General features: G+C 30.6%; 5 protein-coding genes across 5 annotated transcripts; 1 reads left to right on the forward strand and 4 right to left on the reverse strand.

Moving 5' to 3' along the window:
* Nucleotides 1-831: 831 nt before the first annotated feature.
* HELRODRAFT_161338 (hypothetical protein) lies at nucleotides 832-1,650 on the reverse strand (the record flags this gene model as incomplete). Its single annotated transcript, XM_009021263.1, has 2 exons — nucleotides 832-873; nucleotides 1,045-1,650. The coding sequence occupies 2 exons, from the start codon at nucleotides 1,648-1,650 to the stop codon at nucleotides 832-834; spliced, it is 648 nt and encodes a 215-aa protein (XP_009019511.1).
* A 603-nt stretch (nucleotides 1,651-2,253) lies between these two features.
* HELRODRAFT_161339 (hypothetical protein) lies at nucleotides 2,254-7,731 on the reverse strand (the record flags this gene model as incomplete). The annotated part of the gene is made up of 8 exons (XM_009021264.1): nucleotides 2,254-2,607; nucleotides 2,703-2,820; nucleotides 2,922-3,025; nucleotides 3,518-3,874; nucleotides 3,936-4,129; nucleotides 4,302-4,438; nucleotides 6,656-6,951; nucleotides 7,696-7,731. 8 exons carry the CDS (start codon nucleotides 7,729-7,731, stop codon nucleotides 2,254-2,256), a joined length of 1,596 nt encoding a protein of 531 aa, XP_009019512.1.
* Nucleotides 7,732-9,661: 1,930 nt separating this feature from the next.
* On the forward strand, nucleotides 9,662-12,209 carry HELRODRAFT_161340 (hypothetical protein; the record flags this gene model as incomplete). Its single annotated transcript, XM_009021265.1, has 5 exons — nucleotides 9,662-9,716; nucleotides 9,779-9,834; nucleotides 9,980-10,139; nucleotides 11,241-11,364; nucleotides 12,137-12,209. 5 exons carry the CDS (start codon nucleotides 9,662-9,664, stop codon nucleotides 12,207-12,209), a joined length of 468 nt encoding a protein of 155 aa, XP_009019513.1.
* Nucleotides 12,210-12,484: 275 nt separating this feature from the next.
* On the reverse strand, nucleotides 12,485-14,919 carry HELRODRAFT_161341 (hypothetical protein; the record flags this gene model as incomplete). Its single annotated transcript, XM_009021266.1, has 7 exons — nucleotides 12,485-12,589; nucleotides 12,880-13,005; nucleotides 13,154-13,272; nucleotides 13,359-13,431; nucleotides 13,532-13,593; nucleotides 13,807-13,862; nucleotides 14,849-14,919. 7 exons carry the CDS (start codon nucleotides 14,917-14,919, stop codon nucleotides 12,485-12,487), a joined length of 612 nt encoding a protein of 203 aa, XP_009019514.1.
* Nucleotides 14,920-15,929: 1,010 nt separating this feature from the next.
* Nucleotides 15,930-19,362, reverse strand: HELRODRAFT_188577 (hypothetical protein). The gene is made up of 4 exons (XM_009021267.1): nucleotides 19,279-19,362; nucleotides 18,554-19,189; nucleotides 17,546-17,801; nucleotides 15,930-17,282 (listed from the first exon to the last, which is right to left on the reverse strand). The coding sequence occupies exons 2-4, from the start codon at nucleotides 18,750-18,752 to the stop codon at nucleotides 16,079-16,081; spliced, it is 1,659 nt and encodes a 552-aa protein (XP_009019515.1). The 5' UTR covers nucleotides 18,753-19,189; nucleotides 19,279-19,362; the 3' UTR covers nucleotides 15,930-16,078.
* Between the last annotated feature and the right edge of the window lie 1,923 nt (nucleotides 19,363-21,285).

Below are 21,285 nucleotides of genomic sequence, written 5' to 3' on the forward strand. Positions count from 1 at the left end.
ACAAAAATTGACCTTAAATCTATTTCATTATTAGATCATGTTATTTGACAATGAGAATTTAGTGACAGCACAACAAAACGGTTGCAATTGCGCCCAGATGAGATTTTGCAATAGTGGAAAGGTGAATTTGAATGTAGACTCATATGTAGAGTTAACTGTAATGTTGCTACCTATACAAAACATCATATAACTATTCATGATATAAAATTATGCAGCATATCATAACAGGAACAATTAAAAAAATATTGAATAAATTAACACTTTTTTTCGGTATAACAACGTGCCAACATAACCTATATCCAATTCAGGTTATTCTGTCTGAAAGAAGTTAATTCTATAAATTAAAATAAAATAATTACTGACTAATGAATAAAGAAATTATTTACATTTTTCGTTTTGCTAGAGTCAGCTGCAGTTGAAAAAAAACAACAAAATAAATGTGCAATAGAGTTAAGAATCTTTTTAAACACTCATCTACCAGACCATAAATAACAATTGTGTCAAATAATTTTTAGTATAACAAGGAGACATTCGTAATCTGTCAGAAAAGAACATTATGATGACATTATCGGAGAGTAAATTCGTCATCATCATTGTAAGAACACTTCTTGGAACTTTTGAAGTTTTTTGAAGGTTTTTTGCTCCCTGGGGTTTTTAACTGTTGAAGGCAAAATAATACAAATTGATATTGCACATTTAAATTAACATTTCATAAAAAAAACATAACAATGGCTGAAAACACTTTGAAAAACAATCTGATACATAATATAAAGAAATTCATAAATGCCAAGAATTGATTAAATTTTAAATTTCATATACATAGTATGTCAATCAATCTTCGTATAGCGTCCAGAGACCCAGTTCCCCGAGTCTCTGTAATTAAAATAATAATTTTAAAATTTAATTTTATCTCTAAAACAGTAAAATGTTTTTTTAGTTAGATTTTACTTTGTTACATTAGGTACAAAAACAGTCAAAAAAGCTAGAACAAAAATGACACGTTAAAGAAAAAAAAGACCAAAAAATAAGAAAGCCAACACAAACTTTTTTCAAGACCGGAACATGTTCTGCGATCACAAGATTACCCATTCCGTCCTCATCGTCGTCGTCATCAACATCATTATCGTCGCCGAATAAATCAACAGCTGCCAGATCATTGCCATCAAAGAATTGGTTGTTGGTAAACTGATCAGCATTGGCATCGTTTATATTAATCATCTGGTTGCTGCTGTAGAGCTGGTTTCCAGAGTTGATATTGTTGCTCATTTCAATAAATCCCTTGCTACTTTCAATGCTGTTGCCGAGATTGTCATTATTGATGCCATGACTAACGGCGTTACTGGCATTGTTAGCACTAATAAGTTGATTGTTGCTCACTATATACTGATTGTATGTATTGCTATCAATCAAATTGCTGTTGTTGATATTGTTGACCAAGAAATTTGCTATGTCATTGCTATTGAAAACATTGTTATCAAAGGAGTTGTTGTTACTGTTAGCATTTTTGTTGTTGCTGTCATTATCATTATTGTTGAAGATGAAGGAAGATAGTGATGCGACAGTGGCTAACTGATCAATGTACCCGCCATTGTTACATGATGTCAAAGGTACCTGAATTTCAATTAGTTCAGCAGTATCTAATGCAACCATGTATTTTGTTTTTGTTATGATGTAAAATAAAACTTCAACAAATAAATTTGAATATCCAAATCAAGTGAGAAAAATATTTTACAGCGTTTGTCTGTGTTTGATCTGTGGTGGTGGTCATTGTTGTCGTTGAGATTGCTTTTGACTTGTTATACCTGAGGTGAGATATTTTAAATACGTTAAAAGGCGATAAATATCCAAAAGTACTTGAATTTTTATTTGTTCGACAGAAACCTAAAGCTTTTTTTATCAAGAAAACATCAACAAATAAATTGACTTGAAAGCAAAGATAGAGCAACATAAATTTTGTTTTAAATATTTAGTGAAAAGCTTAGTGGTTTCAGTAATATTTGTATCCAATTTTTATTTTTGCTTGAACAAATAAATATCTGAGCCAAAGAATATGAAATGAAATAGATGTCGCTATATTTTCCTTTGTTTAGTTTCAATTGGATAAAGAAGATTTTAAAGAAGTTCTAAAAAAAGTTATTTTTATCTTGTTGATTAGCTGATCTTGAAAAAACTTAAAAAAAATTAAGATTGTATTTAGGGAATCGTTTCATCCCTGACAAAACCCTCGAAGATGAGATAATTCGATGAAAACATTTAGGATATGAAGTTTAAAATTAAAATTTGAATAAGCAGAAAAAACCTATTTTTAGACTTAGCTTTATAGAACTTGGTGACAGCACAGCTAGCCTTTCCACAGGCACACTTCATTTCAACAAGACTGTTCAAAATAAATTTGGCAAAATGATTAATCCTCAATCTTGAAGTAAGGATAATAAATAAAGGTAATAAATAAGAATAACAAGATGTAGCAACGCATATAAACAAATGAAGAGCGTACGAATTTTGGTAGTCAGCTAGGAACGGTAACGTGATCTCTTTGCCTGAAGTTATGTTCTTGGATGCAAAAACGAACAATCGCACTGTATTGCCTTCTATCATGTGAACAACCTTTCAAATTGAATCCGATATGTCTAATATTATCAACAGATAAACACACCAATAATCAAATCCATCAAGTTTGATGATGGTAGCAAGAAGCTTACTTTAGAATTGGGACTGCAGGAAGGTCTGATGTATTTCATTGGATTGTTCCACTGCCTGGCATCCACGCAAATTGTAAGATTCTTGTGCAGTGTGTAATTCAGAACAGAAGTATACAAACTGTCACATTTTAAATTTAATTAAATTTTAATTTAATTTAATTTTAATTTGTTACACAAAAATGTAAAGAAACAATTAAAAATAAAAATGTCATAGCATACGGATCGTATGAGTTGGACTTTTCATACTCCTCCCTGGTCATGATCATCCCACAGAACTCACCTACCACCTGACCAGGTCGTATCGTTTCCATAGACACGACACCCTGATTATTTTGTCATTTTCCAGAGTTTACATGACATAAACTACCGTTTAATGACTATTTAAATACAATGTCAATCGTACTTGGAAAATCTTAAGGCTAAATTATATTTCAAAAATAACAGTATACAAGTATGGCATGATGGATAAATGCAACAATAACAAGTGAATCACTAGCATTTTTACCTTCAAAGTAAATCAAAAATTTGTTCAATAATTGCATAATGTCCCTTGAACATTAAGACTCAGTAGCATTAGCATCAAACCATAATCATTTTCAAAATATTTCAAAATGCAGAACAAAGTTAAATAAACACTTTCCACTTCAATCAAAATAATCTTTACAAAGATTATACTCAATTCCCTCAAACAAAACAATAAATTACATATCCGTTAGCTATTAAAACAAATACAAAAAAAAATGGTACTGGAAACATTAAGAGAAAACACAAAGAAATATAAATTTAATGATTTAATAAATAGGAAGCTAATGAACCTTGGTATTGAGAGCAACATCGGTAGCCCTGTACTTGACTTTGAGCAGCTGCTCTTTAAGTAAAGCTGGGTTCAACCAGCTGGACGATGAAGAAGATGGTGAGGACGTTGAATTTTTAACATTAGACTGATTATCAGCGTCATTGAAATTCTGGTCATTGAATTCATCACTGGCATTGTTGCTTAGTATTGACAAAAGATAGCTGACATTATTAGTGTATGTGTTTAAACGTATGTCCTCAATGCTATGATCAATAGTAATGTTTCTATTATTCATGTTGTCTTTAATGGAAAGACATGCAGTGCTGTCAACAGTTTTGCCACTGGAGTTGAAGCGAGGCCTCTTGTATTGGTAGGACTGTAAGAAATTTTATGAATTACTTTTGGAAACTTAATCAATTTGAAGCAATAATAATCACTTTGGAATAGACGTTCTCATTATGAAAATCAATTTTATCATTAGAAATTGATTTTTTTCTCGCTTTCTTGTTGCTGCAAATACTGGTGAGTTCACTTTCATCATCATCCTCATCCCTCCTTAACTTCCTCTTCCTTCCCCTTCTGCTCACCTCAGGCAGTTGGATGCCTCCATCACTGCTCTCTGATGAAAATTCTGATATATTATATATATATAAAACAGGATTTCATTGTTAATGAATCGATTAAAATAATTATTCAATAAAATTATCAATGATTTTCATCTGAAATCAAAAACAATTGATGCATGAAAACAAAATAATAAAGCAGAATAGAGGTACAAATCAAAGTAGAGAAAAAATGCACACCCATCTCTTCCTTCTTTTTGGTTTGAATTCTGATTGCTCTGCGCTTGTCAACATTTCTTGGCTGGCACAAATCACACAAGTACGTTTCAGGTATGCTGGATCTGTTCAAGCCCATGCATTCCACATGCTGCCAGACACTATACAATTAAATAGTCAATGAAGTTAAAAGTTAAGGTTAAACTCAAACTGATCAACAAAATAATTAAACAAAGTATGAATTTTATGGCCATAAAAACAAAACTAAAGTGTGCTAACACTGAACTTAAAAAAAGTATATTCAAACAACAAATGTACATAAACATGGTTTCCAAAAAAATATATTACAAAGAAAATAAATAAATAAATCAAATAACAAACAAAACAACACACATTTAGATGACATTTTCACCGAAATCGGGGGTTGCCGTTTGGCTACCTATGATGAAACCGAAATACCCCTCGACGCCATCCACATCTGTCACTCACCTCAGTATCACGCAACCCCGCTTTCACCCTGTCCTTCTCCACCTGCTCTCTCCATCCCAATCGCGGACAACCCCTTCCTACCACTTCTTCAACCTCGAACTCCAACGCTCGCCTAATCCCGACCCTTTCATCCCTTCTCAACACATGTCCATACCACCGCAATCTCGATCTCCTTATCAATGTCACAATGTCCTCATTCAGTCCCATCATTGACATCAGGTCTGTACTACTCCTCCTATCCTTCACTTTAACCCCACACATCATACTCACCATAGCTCTTTCAGCCCTCTGCAGTACACTTTCCTCCTCTCTCCTCAACACCCAAGTTTCACCACCATATACCATCGCTGCTCTCACACATGCTTTATATACCCTCCCTTTCATCTTCATTGACCATTTCTTTCCACACAATACCCCACCCAGTTCCATAAATTTCATCCATCCCACACGAACTCTAGCCGTAACTGCGCTCAAACATCCTCCATCCGCATTCAGCTTATCCCCTAAGTAAACAAAGCTTTCCACTCTTTTAATACCACCACTCAACCCCGTCCTTGCATCCGTCCTATTAATCACACCATGAACACATTTCTTACATTTGAACGTGCCTTCCACCTTTTTCAGTGCCCCCCTCACACCACTACATCTCTTATGCACCCATTTCTGACATCCTATACACAATACCGAGTTAGCCTTCATTCTCCTGTCACATACCCCACAGCGGTCTATTTTACTTATCACTCGCTCCCCACCTTCCCCACTCACCATTACCTTCGTCTTACCAATATTAACTTTTAACCCTTTCTTTTCAATAACACTTTTCCATCTGTCAAATTTTAACTGCAATTCTTCCATGCTATTAGCCATCAAGACTAAATCATCTGCATACAAAATCTCAAATAACAACCCCTCCATTATGTTTTCACACACAACATCCATCACAATTGCAAACAGAAACGGTGATAACACTGATCCTTGATGCACTCCTACCTTAACACTAAAAGCGTCCAACATCCCCCTTCCAACCCTCACCTTTGTCTTTGCCCCTTCATACAGCTGCATCACAACTTTAACAAGTCTCTCATTCACTCCTTTCTTCCTCAACGCCCATTCAATGACCTTCCTTGGTACTCGATCAAAAGCCTTTTCTACATCCACAAAACACATGTACAATCTTCATTTCTTCTTTCTATAATTCTCCTGCAACATTCTCACCCTGAACAACGCATCCACCGTTCCCCTACCAGGCATAAACCCACACTGCATTTCATTAACTGTCACCATATTTCTCAACCTCCTCTCAAGCACCCTCTCCACTACCTTCATTCCGTGATCTAGCAATTTCACACCCCTATATGACCCACAATCACTCACATCTCCTTTGCCCTTATACAACGGCACCAACACATCAAAAGCCTTTTCTACATCCACAAAACACATGTACAATCTTCATTTCTTCTTTCTATAATTCTCCTGCAACATTCTCACCCTGAACAACGCATCCACCGTTCCCCTACCAGGCATAAACCCACACTGCATTTCATTAACTGTCACCATATTTCTCAACCTCCTCTCCACTACCTTCATTCCGTGATCTAGCAATTTCACACCCCTATATGACCCACAATCACTCACGTCTCCTTTGCCCTTATACAACGGCACCAACACACTGTGTCGCCAATCCTCAGGTATACCTTCATCATCAAACATACTGTTAGGAATTCTCATCATAACTTCAATTCCTATCACCCCACTCGCTTTTATATGTTCTTGTTATCAAATAACAAACAAACAAACAAATAAAGTATACAGTAGAAACAATAAATTTATGAAAACAAATTAATGAAAAAAATGTATGATACATGAAAATGACAAAACAAACAACTAACGAGCATCTGTCACATGATATCATGAAACCATCATCATGCTGAAAGTCACAAATGCATCTGGTAACACTTCCAGCATACTCATCCTCATCATCCTTTTTAATATTTTTGAGTTTGCTTGTGTGCTTTTCTTTTTTGCTGTGACTCTCCTGAGCAACACTGTTGAAAAATGAATCCCCAGTTACAACAGTTGTGTTGCAGGACACATCCTCAATGTCCACAAATGCAGCCAGGGAATCAGGTGTATAGGTCAAATCCTCATCTACTGACCCTGGCAAACCAGCTGCATAGCAATGATCCTAAAAAAAAAGTAAAAAAAATTTTAATCAAACTATAAAAATAAAAAAAGCTCACATTACATCATGTCAAACAAAAAAATCTACTTGTCAGTATTCAACATTTCATTCACATATCTACCATGAATATGATATACAGAAGTAAAAATAATTTTAGATTGCTTTTGTCTTTGTGTTGTTTTATTCATTTCATAAAATCAAGAAAAAAGACAAAAAAAAGATTAAAAATTACATGGAAACCAAGGAAGGTTTAAATTAAAAAAAGAAAACAAGTCATCTGTCATCTTTAGCAAGTTAACAAAAGCAATGTCATAGCATTTAAATTTAATACATTTACAATATTTCTGTAAACTATAGAAAATTTAATAATATTAAAATTATTTCTCATGTACTTATACTTTCATTAATATACAATATTTCTAAACATATTTTCATATTTCTTTGTAAGAATTTAAAAAAAAGTTGAAGGACCAATTAAAGTTTATAATAAAATTATTTGATCTTTATTAAAACATCTTTCAACAACTGATTTTCAAAATGTAGTTGTAGAGTTTGATAAAAATTCTAGAACTAAAATTAATTAACAATAAAATCCATTTAATTTACATCTATTTATTTACATTACAAATAATTGTTTTGAAAATATCATGACCGACAAAAAATAAAACAAAATTAAAAAGATACAAATTAAATATGTGAAAATAAATTAAGGACTAATACTAACAATGTATGGAACTCTATACTGACTTTTAAAACTAATTTGATTCTCCAGAGTGGAGTCATCTCTTGCAAATTCTTGCCTGTGAATAAAAAGTAAAAATAATTATTTTTTCAAACTAGGTAACGATAATAGCACCTAATACTTAACAGCTATAAAATACCAATACAAATTTTGAACAATTTAAATTTTTAACCATTAATTTTAACATTATATTTACTTATTTAATATAATAATAAAAAAGAAAAGATTAAGAAATATAATCAATTATTAAATTAAATAAATTATTTAACATTAAATATTTAAAAACAAAAGATCTTCATTTTCTTACTAACATGACTTTTACAAAAAATTTGTTGAGAAGTTGAGAACTCTTTAAAATTTATTATCTTATATTAAAAATTAAAAAAAAATCATTTAAATTAAATAAAATTAATATTAAAAGCAATTATTTATTAACAACGAATTTACAAGTTATCTTGAAACAAGCATTTCCAATCTAATCAAATCAAATTGTTTTTAAATATTCAAATTGAAAGTTTAATTACTTTAATTTATATCTTATAGTTTTTTTAAATTTAACTTGCAAATAAAAAAATAAATCAATAAAAAATAAAAGTGAACAACTAAACGTAAACGAGAACAACAAGTCGAAACAAACAAATTTTCTGTTTTATTTGGTCGTCATTTGTGTGAAAAAATAATTAATACAAAAATTTTTCAACGCTAAATATGACTTTAGAACGAAAAAAACTGCTAACATAAACAAAATGGCGATTGTCAGAAAAAATAGATGTAACAGAAGAAAAAAAATCTTAATATTATTCAAATTAAAAAATGTTAAAATGAAAACGAAACTGTTATTCTAAATTATTTTTTAAAAGTATTTTCTTGAAAATATTTGTACTTTTAAAATATTTAATTTTTCTTTTTTTTTAAATTCATTTTTCGTAAAAAAGAATTCTAGACGTAAATATGGTTTATGAACATTTTTTATTTAATTGCCGATAAAAACGATTTTTAAAATGTAAGGCGTCAATTAGAGCACAATGAATGACTTCAAAAGGTCTAATTTTATTAAATTTTTTGATTCGCACAACGATTTGCAAATCGATCGTTTGAAAGATTTGCTCCTTGTAAATTTTGAACTGATTCAGCACCAGGAGGCACTGATTTCTTCCAACAACAACACTATTCAGGCATTACTAAACGAAAATGAATTGGTACGTGTGTCTGTCATTCACTTTTAAATTATTCCATTTCCCGTGATTAACTGATTACTTTTTGTTATGTGGTTATCATTATTTTATTGTAATCTGTACTTTGATAATTATAGTTTTGGTTTAGACTCTAAACTTTAGTTGTAGCTTTAGCTTAGGACACTTAGGTTATGTTTAGTTATGTTATTGTCAAAATTTTTTAACTTTTTGATTTTGATTACAATTTGTTTTTTATCTGATTTCACAAAATAGGAGTAATAATAGCATTTAACCAAAAATTTTTTTTAATTGGCTATCATTGTCTATTGCTATTCTATCTGTATTTATTATTTCAACAACTATTTTTATTCATATTGTAATTTAAAAACCATTATGATTATATTAAATAACAAAATAAATAAGTTAACTGAATTTTTTATAAGCTTAAGCTCAGACTTGAAAGAGTAGAAAGAAAGTTGAAGCTGAACAAAAATGAAAACTCAAAGTAAACATGTTTTATTTTGATTATTTTGCTTTATTTATTTACATTGACATTTTATTTTTGTAACTTAGTGTTTTCAGAAAAAAGTGTAAAGCAGGAAAATCATATATAAAGCCTGCTCGAACATCTAAAAGTAAATTCCATCAGAAATCAATTAATGGAATGCCAAAATTAATTAAGGAGGAGACATCATCATCAATTTACGAAATTAGCATATCGACACCACCCAACATTCAATCAGATTTGATTGCTGATAATTCTAATGACACATTAATACAAACATCTTACAATGACATGACAAATGATGTAGAGAATGACATTCACTTGAATGTCTCCAACTTTATTGCAGGTAAGATAAGGATTGTTCAATATTTTGTTATTTTATTCATTATTTTTATAATTTTTTTCAAGTCCCAAGTTGGAGAATGAGACCAATGCATACACTGTACATTATGGAGGGAACTGAGGTGTGTTTTCATGAATTACTAAATGATTTTGGTATTTACATCATGTTTACGTTCTGCATTCTTTTATTTTATATTATCTTTTTTTTGAAAAATTAGTACTTCTTTATTTAAAAACACCTCAACACCTCCTAACTCAATAATCTAGAATTTAGACGATCATGTGTTCGAAAAGAGACATCAAAAGCCAGAAAATGATGAAAGGAGAAGGAAGAGATGGGATCTGCAGAGGTTGCGTGAATTGGGACTAATCAAGAAGAACAGTCATAAGCAGGACCATGAAATTGCGGACAATGATGATATTAGAGGTAAAATGTCTTGGCTTAGTTATCTCCTCTTTTTTTTAATTATAAAGTTTTTTTTTCCAAATTTTAAAATTATTTCATAAATAATGAAAATGTTTAAATTTTTCTAGCTATAAAATTCCACACTGCTCAAAACTTACATATCAAATTTCCTGTTTGATAGTAATCCTCATTCAAATTATTCATTACAAACTTACATTGGGGGATCTATGTTATATATAGGAGATAATCTGAGAGTTGCTTGTTGAAATTATTACTGATTTAGTGGCTGATTCATATTTTAATGCACAGGCTATAACGTTTACAAATATTCAGTCTAATGTTCATTCTTTAAATTGCATATACTTTCCGTTTTTCTTTTCACTTTGTGATGCATTGATCACAAGGATTTTTCATATATGTTTGTTTGATATGCAGCTCTAAATGTTTAAGTATTTAATTAACACTCTATAACTTTTAGTTAACATGTAGATATAGTGAGGTTTTTAAAAAACTGTTAAAATTTGCCAAAGATATTGATGCACTGTAATGGCATGTTTGTGGTTGTATTTAGACAATGGGTGGGGGAAATTGTGTAATGGTTAAGGTGCCTGGCACTGATGATGTACTGACCAGGTTCAAAGATAAAGGGTTTTCATGTCAAATTGTGCAAAAAGCTTTCTGCATCTTTCTTGTTATTTTCAATATGAATTTAAAACATCAATTAGTTCACTATACAGACAAATTAAATGAATATTGTAAAAATGTTACTCGTTACCTCAAAAAGATATTGTACAAAATGAACAACACAAGCAATGCTGTGAAATTCATTAATAAGGTATTACTCCTCTTTCTCTCTCTCTCTCTCTCTCTATATATATATATATCTATATATATATATATATATATATATATATATATATATATATATATATGTGAGCGTTAAGTATTCACTTTGAACAGACAAGGAATCAACAAAGTAAAGTAGAGACACGGTACATAATATAATTGAGCATCTGGCTACATTCACAACGTATCAATTTGAACACCGAAAATGGTATAGGAATACCGAATACCGACAAAAGCTTTTTTGTTCTATCATGCATAAAATAAACAAAAATTTAGGTTTTGAACTGAAGAAATTTGAGAAGGATTTACAATCTAACGTTGGAAAAATCGAAAAGTTAAGCAGGAAGTTAACTAACGCCGAACATGCTATGATAATTGCATTTCTTAGTCTTAATCCAATGTATATGTATATATATATATATATATATATATATATATATATATATATATATATATATATTAAAACGTCCTACCTCGGGAAACCGGGTCTCTGGACGCAAAACGAAGATTGATTGATATATATATTAAAAAATGCTTCTTTCAGTGGATGCTATCGAAATTGACGATGAAATGCTTACATGCATGAGTTCCAATGAAAGGATACTGAGGAATGCCACTGAAAAAAAAATTTTCTTAAATTCAACTTCATCCATCTGATAGACAGTTTGCATGTTTATATTTAGATATATTATCGTTTTTGTAGCTACATTTAGTGTCTGACTCCTATTTTCATCTCACTGATGCATCTAACACGACAGTTGATAATTAGAACTTGAATGGACACGCTTGCAAACAGATTGTGATTTTACTTGAGCGTTCGTTTAGAAATGCAATTTGTATGTACATGTTTTGATTGACGTTTGTATATTTTGATCCACATACAGATTTGTGCATATTTGTCTTCGTCACCCACATTTGCTAACCACATTTTTCATTCTACGTATGCACAAGAATCAAATTTTTAAATTCTTATATTTTTATTTTTCGCCGTTATTGTTTTCTCGTTGAGCGAATTCATTTTGTCACTCACTTTTATTCGAATATTGTCATTTGATTTGTCATTATAGTCTTTCAAAGAAAAAAAACAGAAGTCAGAATTTATTGAGTTTAATATATGAATGAATGTTAAGTAATCAATTCGAATTTTTGCGAATTTCAAAATTAAAATGCAGAGTACACAGTTGTGTGAATCAAATTCACGGGGGGAATTTTTCGTACTACAGAGTTTTCTCTGTTCATCAGTAAGTCGACAGATATTTCTCTTGAGATAATATGAAGGAGAAAAAAAATTTGCAAGCAGTTTATATACATGGTGGCAAAGATCATGTCAAAAATATTTATTTATGTTTTAATAGATACAAGTTAATATTACTTGCAGTTAATGATTCGTCACTGAATAGGTTTAAAGGAACTAAAATTCTATATTGTCAAAAAACCTACCAGAAAGTTAAACAACGTTTGAAACCTTGCATGACATTGTGTGAATTACATTTAATAAATATAAAAACTGAACGGGCTTGTTAGAGGCTGCAGTAGCCAGCACACATCCCATTAGCATTACCGCCCCCTTGTGATAACGAAAAGCCCCTGTGATCTGTCTCCCACAATCCTGGAGTCTGAATGATCTGGATCATCAAATGTATTGTAATCACGTTTTTATTAATATTCATTACAGAAAAATATTAGGCTAAAGAAAGCATGTCAAATGAGTTAGTTAGCATTATTAGAGCCAGAAATATAGGCGGTAGATGGTTGATGCATCATTTAGCAGGTCAACTTTAACGATTATTAGCAGGATGATCAGAGAAACCCCATCAATAATGAAGTTAATTTGATTTAAAATTAGACAGATTTAATTATAACATAATTAGTAATGAATTTAAGTTGAGTAGTCCAAGTAGCTAAAACACGTTACTTTTTCGACCAATTCCTCAAAAGCGCACTGAACTCCTTCTTTTGTTTTAGCACTAGCTTCGATGAACAGCATGTGGTGTTTACGAGCAAATGTTAGACCATCCTCTCTGCTTACTTCCCTTTTTTCCTGTATTAACGTTCACAACAACGCATTTTCACACAACTTTGTAAATTGAAAAAGATGATTTCTATATTTATAAAGTATAAAATTCAGTAAATAAAACAATTTGATAGAAATGATTAAGAAATTAATTCATCAAAATTGAATAATTTACTTTGTCAATTTTATTGCCAACCAGCATTTTGACAATTTCATGCTTAGTTGAATATGTTTCTAACTCGGTCAGCCAGTTTTCAAGTTTCAGAAATGACTGTCTGTTCGTTATGTCATAAACTGAAAATATTTCAAAATTGATTAAGGACTTCTTAATGTCAGATAGAATGATTAATTTGAAATCTATATAGTTGGAGAACACCAACCTAAAATGCACCCCTGGGCCCCTCTGTAGTAACTTGGAGTCAAAGTTCGAAACCTTTCCTGTCCTGCCGTGTCCTGATGGTGGTGAAGATGATGGTGACTATAATAATAATAATAATGATGATGATAGCATTATACTTTAAAACAGTAAGTTAAAACACAACAATTTTATTACCCATATTGCCAATTTGGCTTTATTCCCATCAACAATCAGTGTTCTAACTTTGAAATCAACACCTTGAACAACGTTTGGGAATATTTGCGAAATTAATATTTAACAGCTTAAATAAATAAAAAAAATATTTAAAAAGATAATATTAATGTCTAACAAATTGAAAATTGAGCAGTGTATTTTACTATAAATACAAGCATTGTTGTTGAAATTTGTTCCCACATATCTAAATTTATTGTTCTAAAGTTGTTTAATTAGCTCTATTAAGCAGATCAAACCTATTGTGGCTGATTGGTCTGGATCAAATGTATCTTCACAAAACCTCAGAAGCAAGCTGAATAATAAAACGAATATTTTCAAATTAAAAAAATTATTGTAAGCATTTTAAAAGATTATTAATAGGTTTATTTGTTGGTTCAACACAAACTTGTGCTGCAATTAGTATCATATTAAAAGGTATTCAGTCAGCTTTATGTAAAAAAATTATTGTAAGCATTTTAAAAGACTATTAATAGATTTATTTGTTGGTTCAACACAAACTTGTGCTGCAATTAGTATCATATTAAAAGGTATTCAGTCAGCTTTATGAAAGTAAAGAAACTAAGACTAGTAAACCAAAAGTCAATAACAAAATTAACAATTATAATAGGCATCCCTTTCAATGAAAAAAGACCTACCTGCTCTAGAGATCTGCCTAACTATTTTTTTTCTTAAATTAATTTAAACTTTTTCAGAATATTTTTAGTTGGATAGAACATAATGATCTATCTATACCTATAGACTTCCAATAAATTTAAATTAAACACAAGGCTAAATATGAATTCTACATCTAAAAATTTTTTTAAATCATTGCAATAAAATCTCTTGCATTTGAAACAAGATTGTGTATGTTACACCGTTTAGAAGCCTGAACTACATTTTCAAAACTGAATATCAACACAACCCCGCAAAAACATTTATAACCGGTACTAAGAACTTTGACAAGCATTAATCTGCCAAACATAAAAACAAATTAATCAATGAGATTAGGATTAGATTAAAAATATTAAAAATTAGAAGCTCTAGTTTTAGACTTTTAGTAGTGGGCTTATAAAAAATTTGTATGAAACTTGCTTTGTTTTGTTGTGTAACTTTTTATTTCAAATGGTAAATTTTGACACAATAAATTTAATAAGATAAATTTTTTAAAAATGACATCACTAAGTGCCGAAAGGTGACGACAAAATCAAAACAAAAAACAATGTCCCACAAATTTTTCCACAATACATCGCAATCCAAATGTTATGAAGTCATTGTTATTATTTATTATCATCTGCTGACCTGGACTTGCCAACACCACTTTCCCCGATTATCAAAATTTTCAAAGTTGTCAATATGTCACCCTCTTCCATTTTACTACTTCAAATACGATTAACAATGTGGATGTTGATAACAAAACTTTAACAAGAATGACTAATGCGACATTTCATATCTTTTTAATACGACGTTATATTCATTTTCATAACACACGAGCGATAATAAATTGATCAAAGATAAAACAACTTTTTTAAATTTTCTTAAGTCTCATAAAATGAAATCACTTACCATATGTTGTATATATACATATATATATATATATATATATATATATATATATATATATATGTATGTATATAAATATACATTTGTTGTGATATATATCTATGGTTGTATGTTGTATGTGTGTTTGTGTGCAGGGTAAAAAATTCGTAATCATTTATGGCATAAATGGAAGAAGGATCAAATCACGGATCATAAATATTTTTTCATCATAACTAGCTGACTTAATGAATGAAAAAATGATCTAAAACAGATATCTTCAATGAACCCTGTGCACTTAAATCAACTACCTGTTCATCATCGTCGTCTGGATTGATTGTCTAAGTAGCCTGAGTTCAATCTTATGTGCATTCTGTTAAGTAAAGAGGTAAGAGGACATATTGTTAGCTGTTGATAAGCAACCTACCGGCCATTGTATAGTTATACTTTAACGTGGTGTGTTTTTCCCATGAGTTTAAACACGGATCACTGTGGGTTGGTATATATATCTCTCATCTTTATATTAAATATATATTGCATGCATAGAGATTATATAGAGTATGTATAAGTTTGGCTGTCTGCTTCTTGAAATTTGTTATGTGTGTTTGTGTTTTTTATATTGATTATAATTATATAATTTATCGCTTCAGTCAACGTTTCAAAATAATAATTTAATCGTTGTAATTAGCTTTTTGTAACTACGAATTTAATAATAATACAATGATTTATATAGCGCCAGTTGCAAAGCTACTTAAGGGGCACCCTGAGCCATGTCCAGAGCCTGAATATCTTGAATAACTGAATGGTTTATAAAATTTGTTGATGAAAACTCAAGTAAATATTCACATTTTACATAAAATTTTAATATGTTTCTTTAAAAATATATCAATACTCGTATTAAAATATACTTCGTGAATAAATTAATGCAAAAATATAAATAAGTGTCAATTTATAATCAACTTTACATAAAACATAACAAAAATAAGCTGGATATCAGCAAATTGGATTTAAAAGTTCATCTAAGTTGATATATCTGATCAATATAGATGGAAATTGAATGTGACTCGAAAGATAGACAACGCGATGTTTTAATACTTCTCGAATAACTCGACGACAGATATGTTTCAAAGGTTTGGGATTGCATCGAAATTTTTTCAACCACTCAACACACGCCAGGTTGTCTTCCAACCAAGGCGTCACAGTCAAATTCGACAACCATTTGCTTACGGAGCGGTCACAATATCCACCAATAAGCAGAACCTTCGCTATTAACGAGTGTCTGCTTTCTAAGGCAGCCTCCACTGGGTCATTTGAAACATTTTGAAATTCAAAATCGTTTTTAATAATGTATGAATTAGTTTTTATAAAATAAACCACTGCATCGTAAAATCCATTTTTCGCAGAGTACCATAGAGGGCAATGTCCGGACGAATCCTTTGTGACGGAACAAACTTTGTATAAGATATCTATTGATTTTACACACCCATTAATTGCTGCCATGTGCAATGGATTTTTATTTTGATTATTCAATAAGTTTACATTTGCGCCGGCCATTAATAGTTCTTCCAGAACCTGAAAATTGCCTTTTGAAGCAGCTAAATGTAGAGCTGTATTGCCTTCAATGTCTTTTAAGTTTACGTCAGCGCCACTGTTGATCAATGAATTCAAATTTATACTTCGAGAACATGCGTAGTGGAGTGCCGTTTTAAAATCATTACTTATTGCATTGACGTCCGAACCGGCGTTCAGTAGGACTTTCACTATCTTATCAACATCTGGCGCATGGATGCAGGCAAGCATTAATGGAGTTCGGTTTGAAGCGTCTCTGGCGTGTGGCGTGGCGCCATATTTCAATAAAATGTTGACACATTTTTCATAGCCCCAGTTCGACGCTCGATGCAGAGCCGTGCCTCTACCTCCTCCCGATTTCGCTTCAATATTCGCTCCTTTGGCAATTAGCATTTCTACCATCTGATCATTTCCTAGTTCGCAACTCATCGCTAGGGGCGTGTTCTCATAAGAATCTACAACGTTTGGATTGGCTCCAGCTTCAAGCAGATGTTCGAAACATTCTTGGTATCCTATTTTTGACGAATACAGTAAACCTACATCTAAATCTTTTTGTCTGATACATACATTGAACTTCAATATAATTCTTAACATTCTATGATTGTTTCTCCTGACCATTTCGAAGACACTGCAAATAAAAAGAAACTAACATTTATCATGTGCTATATGTAGAGACGTGTGTAAGCAGCAACTATAAATAATTTATGAGATAAAAGTTGTTTAAAAATTGCATACTTAGTCAGTTTCAATCCAAAATTATTTGTTTCTTTTTCAACTAACGACTGCAATAAAAACATTAAAAATTAACATTTGATTATTTTCCTCATTGGTTTAAATTTGGGCAGTAATATTACATTAATAATTAACGGCAATGCATTTGTTACAGCAAACTGTTTGCTACCAACCATGATTCCAACAGCCCAGGCGGCTGCAAATGCCACTGAAGAAGCGGCTGCCATAACAACTGCTGTGGCTACTTCTGTTCCCATTTTTGGAGCGGTAAAAATGAAAATAGCTGATATGTAGGATGCCGTTGAGGTGCTTGCAATAAGGAAAGATACAAAGACGCGTCCTTTTATTTTGGATGCTGGCAAGATGAATGCAGCCGTGGATACGGCAACAATTATCGAACATGTTATTGTTAGACCTGAAGTTGGTAAATAAAAAACTAATTATAAATAAGCAAATACACAAATTTGTGTTTGATATTTTGTTATGTGTAACAAATTTTCAAAAAAAAAAAAAAAAACAAAGAAAACTTGCTGAGAAGGAAAAACAAATATTTAAAAAAATAATACATGTAAAAAATGCGAAATTGCAACATGTCGAGTAACTAAAATTTTCAAAATAGTCTGATAAGCAACCATTTTCTAAATAATTCATGCGAATTTGTATGAAATCAGAGTTTTGTCCAATCCGTAAATAGTTTGAATTTTAATTTACGTTAACTAAAATTTTAATGCAAAAATATACACAAGTCTAGTAGGACTAGAACATAAAGTTAACAAAAGATCCAACAAAATTTTAAATACATGTCATTTTTTGTTTTTCTTTCTTTTACCATCGCTTTGTGAAACAATGTTTCAAAGAATAAACATCTTATATTCTTTTAATCAAAATGCTGTTTCAATTATTTATTTATATAAATAAACAGGGTGTCGGAGTCGGTTAAAAAATTTTCAAAATTTGACTTTAATTTATCTGCATGAAGTTTAAATTCCATTTTGATTTGTATTTCTCATTTCATTGATTGAATATTTTCAAAATACTTTTTGCACAATTTGCTCAATTTATTGTCCCGTGTGTTGTACTTTAACAAAATGAATTTCCTAGAAATTTTTTGCTTATTTACGATTCTTTTAGAAAAACATTTCAAAATTTTCAAAAATGTCCACTAACCCGATGTTATGGCTGCTACGATGGCTGTAATTACCTCCGTAATGAAGTGGATGATGGCAATGATGAAAGCAAACGTCGACCTCAAAAGAGATACGATGAATATGGAAGTGAAGGCGATGCTCAAGACCAATGCTACCGCCAAAACCGACGAGGCAGTGATCACCATGATCAATTTGATGTGCTCGTTCTTCATATTCATTTGTTGTTATTCACGCGTAAAATAATTACTTTCAACTGGCATTTTACCGTTGCAATGAAAAGGACTTTTTGTTCAGATCTACCTACAAATTTGATCGCGTCAGGTGTGTGTTTAGAGAATGATTTAAACGTCTCAAGTGATTCAGAGCGAAAGAGCATCGTCTATCAAAATAAACATCGCTACCGTCTCGTTTCTATGTTTATTATACTATAGAATTACAATTTATTTATGGACTGGTATGTATTCTCAAACTATTTGAAAATAGTTTGTGACGCTATGGTTTTAAGGCAACAAACCAAATGAAGACTTGAGAAAGTGAAAATTTAATTTGAATTTTCAGGTCGAAATGTTTCAAGTCGCACAAGTAATTGCCAAAACCGTTGAATGCTTGCTTTATATTTAACGCACTTCTTAAAATAAACTTTGTGCGAAGTTTCCTATAGAAACAAAAATTATCACAAGTTCAGTTTTCGAAATTTGACAACAATTGTAAATATATAAAATTGAATTTCTATCAATAAAATACCTTTAACATGTTTTTAATCAGAAAATATAACACAAATGTTAAAAGCCGTATGGGCCTAATAACCAACCTTTCTACTATATTAGAGCGCAAATATGAAATCTTGATTAGATGAATAAGCGTGCAAGAACGAAGGCTGTATATTATATATATATATATATATATATAATATTATTTTTTAATGTATTACGTTCTCGTCAGATAGATGCGCTTGTAATTTCGTCCCATTATTATTCCTCCTATTTGCAAGACTACTTCATTAGCAATTTTTTCGATTTAAAATAAATTCAATTCACTAGCTAAACTCTTATGCAATTGGTTTTTAAATAATAACGCAAACAGGAAATTAAAAACGTGTGGGAATGGAAGCTGTTTTCGAAAGAAATTTGCTGTCTGTTATGTAGGTGTTCTTATTGTGTGTAAGAATGTTATGCATGTGCAGTTGTGCATGGCGTGTATGTATACAGATTGTATTCTTTATGTATGATATGCAGTAGGTATATGTATGCGTGCATGTATGAATTTACAATTTGAAAATATATTTTGATATAAATATATGTGCGTGCGTGCGTGCGTGTGTGGTGTGTGTGTGTGTTATATGTCTGTATATATTGCGTTTTGTATAATTAAAAATCTATATTAATGTTATTTGTAATGTAACTTAGAAAGGACGGTTGACTATGGATTTTTTTAACTTTTAAGCATGTATTATTTGGAAATTATTGCAAGAAAATGATGCAACAACATCGTAAAGCATCACCTGCATTGCATTTATTAATATTAGGAGAATATATGTCAACATTAAAACATTATCAAAATTATCCATTCCGGCAGGATAGGAAAGTTGTTGGGTAGGTGCTCTTGGAAACAAATTTATGGCACAATATTTTCTATGCTATGCTATGTTATCGGTTTTTTTATTTTGTAGGCGATATTTGATTTGTTTGCCGTTTTTCGTCCGGGCTCCCGGTTGCTGCTCTTATGATGCTAAAAAGAGTTTATCGTCTTAGTTCGTTCACCCAATTGAATAATTTAAGACTTTCTGCAAAACGTTTGCTGAAATGTCATTCTCGAAATATAAGTTATAAAACTTCCTCTATTTATGAAACCACGAATTTTGATGATTATTTTGAAGATTTGGATAATTTGAAAAATTCAATTTCCAAAAGAAACATCAATCTTGATATCTCTGAATTAGTAGGCATTATAATATTATTTTTATTTTAATATGAATTAGTATAGGTGTAGACCTGTACGGGTGAATGTTTTTTTAACTTGAGTTTTTCCATTCATGATTTGTGTTATGATGATCAGCATGCCATTTTTAGTCAATTAATTAAATTAAAAATTAAATGATTTAAATTGATAATTTTGGCAGATATATTTTTATTTAATTTGGGAATTAAATCTTTATTTTCATGCAGACACAATATTATGAAATGATTAAAAAACTATCAATAGAAAAAAATATGTTAGAAGTTCAAAAAGAAAAAAATGCATCCAAAATGAAAGATTTAGTAAAAAACTTTGTTAGTAAATGGTAAATTTTATAAATAAAATAATTCAACTTAATTTAATTTATATTAGTAAAAAATACAGAATAATAATATGTATAAATTTATTAAATTGACTATCAATATTTTAAAGGATAAGTTGCACAATGTAGATGATCTCAAAAAGGAAGGAAGACTTATTAGAAATAAACTCAGACAAATAATGGTGAGTTGTAAAGGCAAAACTTTTATAACAGAAATATAAATTTATTTATTTTCAGTAATTCTTATGTTTTACATTTAAATAAAATTGATGTGAATGTTTAATTTTGACTTTTGTTTGTTAGAATATAAATGTGAATTAATATTTTTTCAATATTAATTGTTTTTATAAATTGGATTTTATTGTATTCTTATGTCTAATCTGTAATTTACAGTTTATTAAAAAGTTGGTTAAATATCCTTGATCTCCTTTAAGTTTACTATATAATTCTTTTTTGAAATGCTGGATGATGAA

The sequence above is a fragment of the Helobdella robusta genome (genome assembly GCF_000326865.2).
Source record: "Helobdella robusta unplaced genomic scaffold HELROscaffold_3, whole genome shotgun sequence".
Lineage (NCBI taxonomy): Eukaryota > Metazoa > Annelida > Clitellata > Rhynchobdellida > Glossiphoniidae > Helobdella > Helobdella robusta.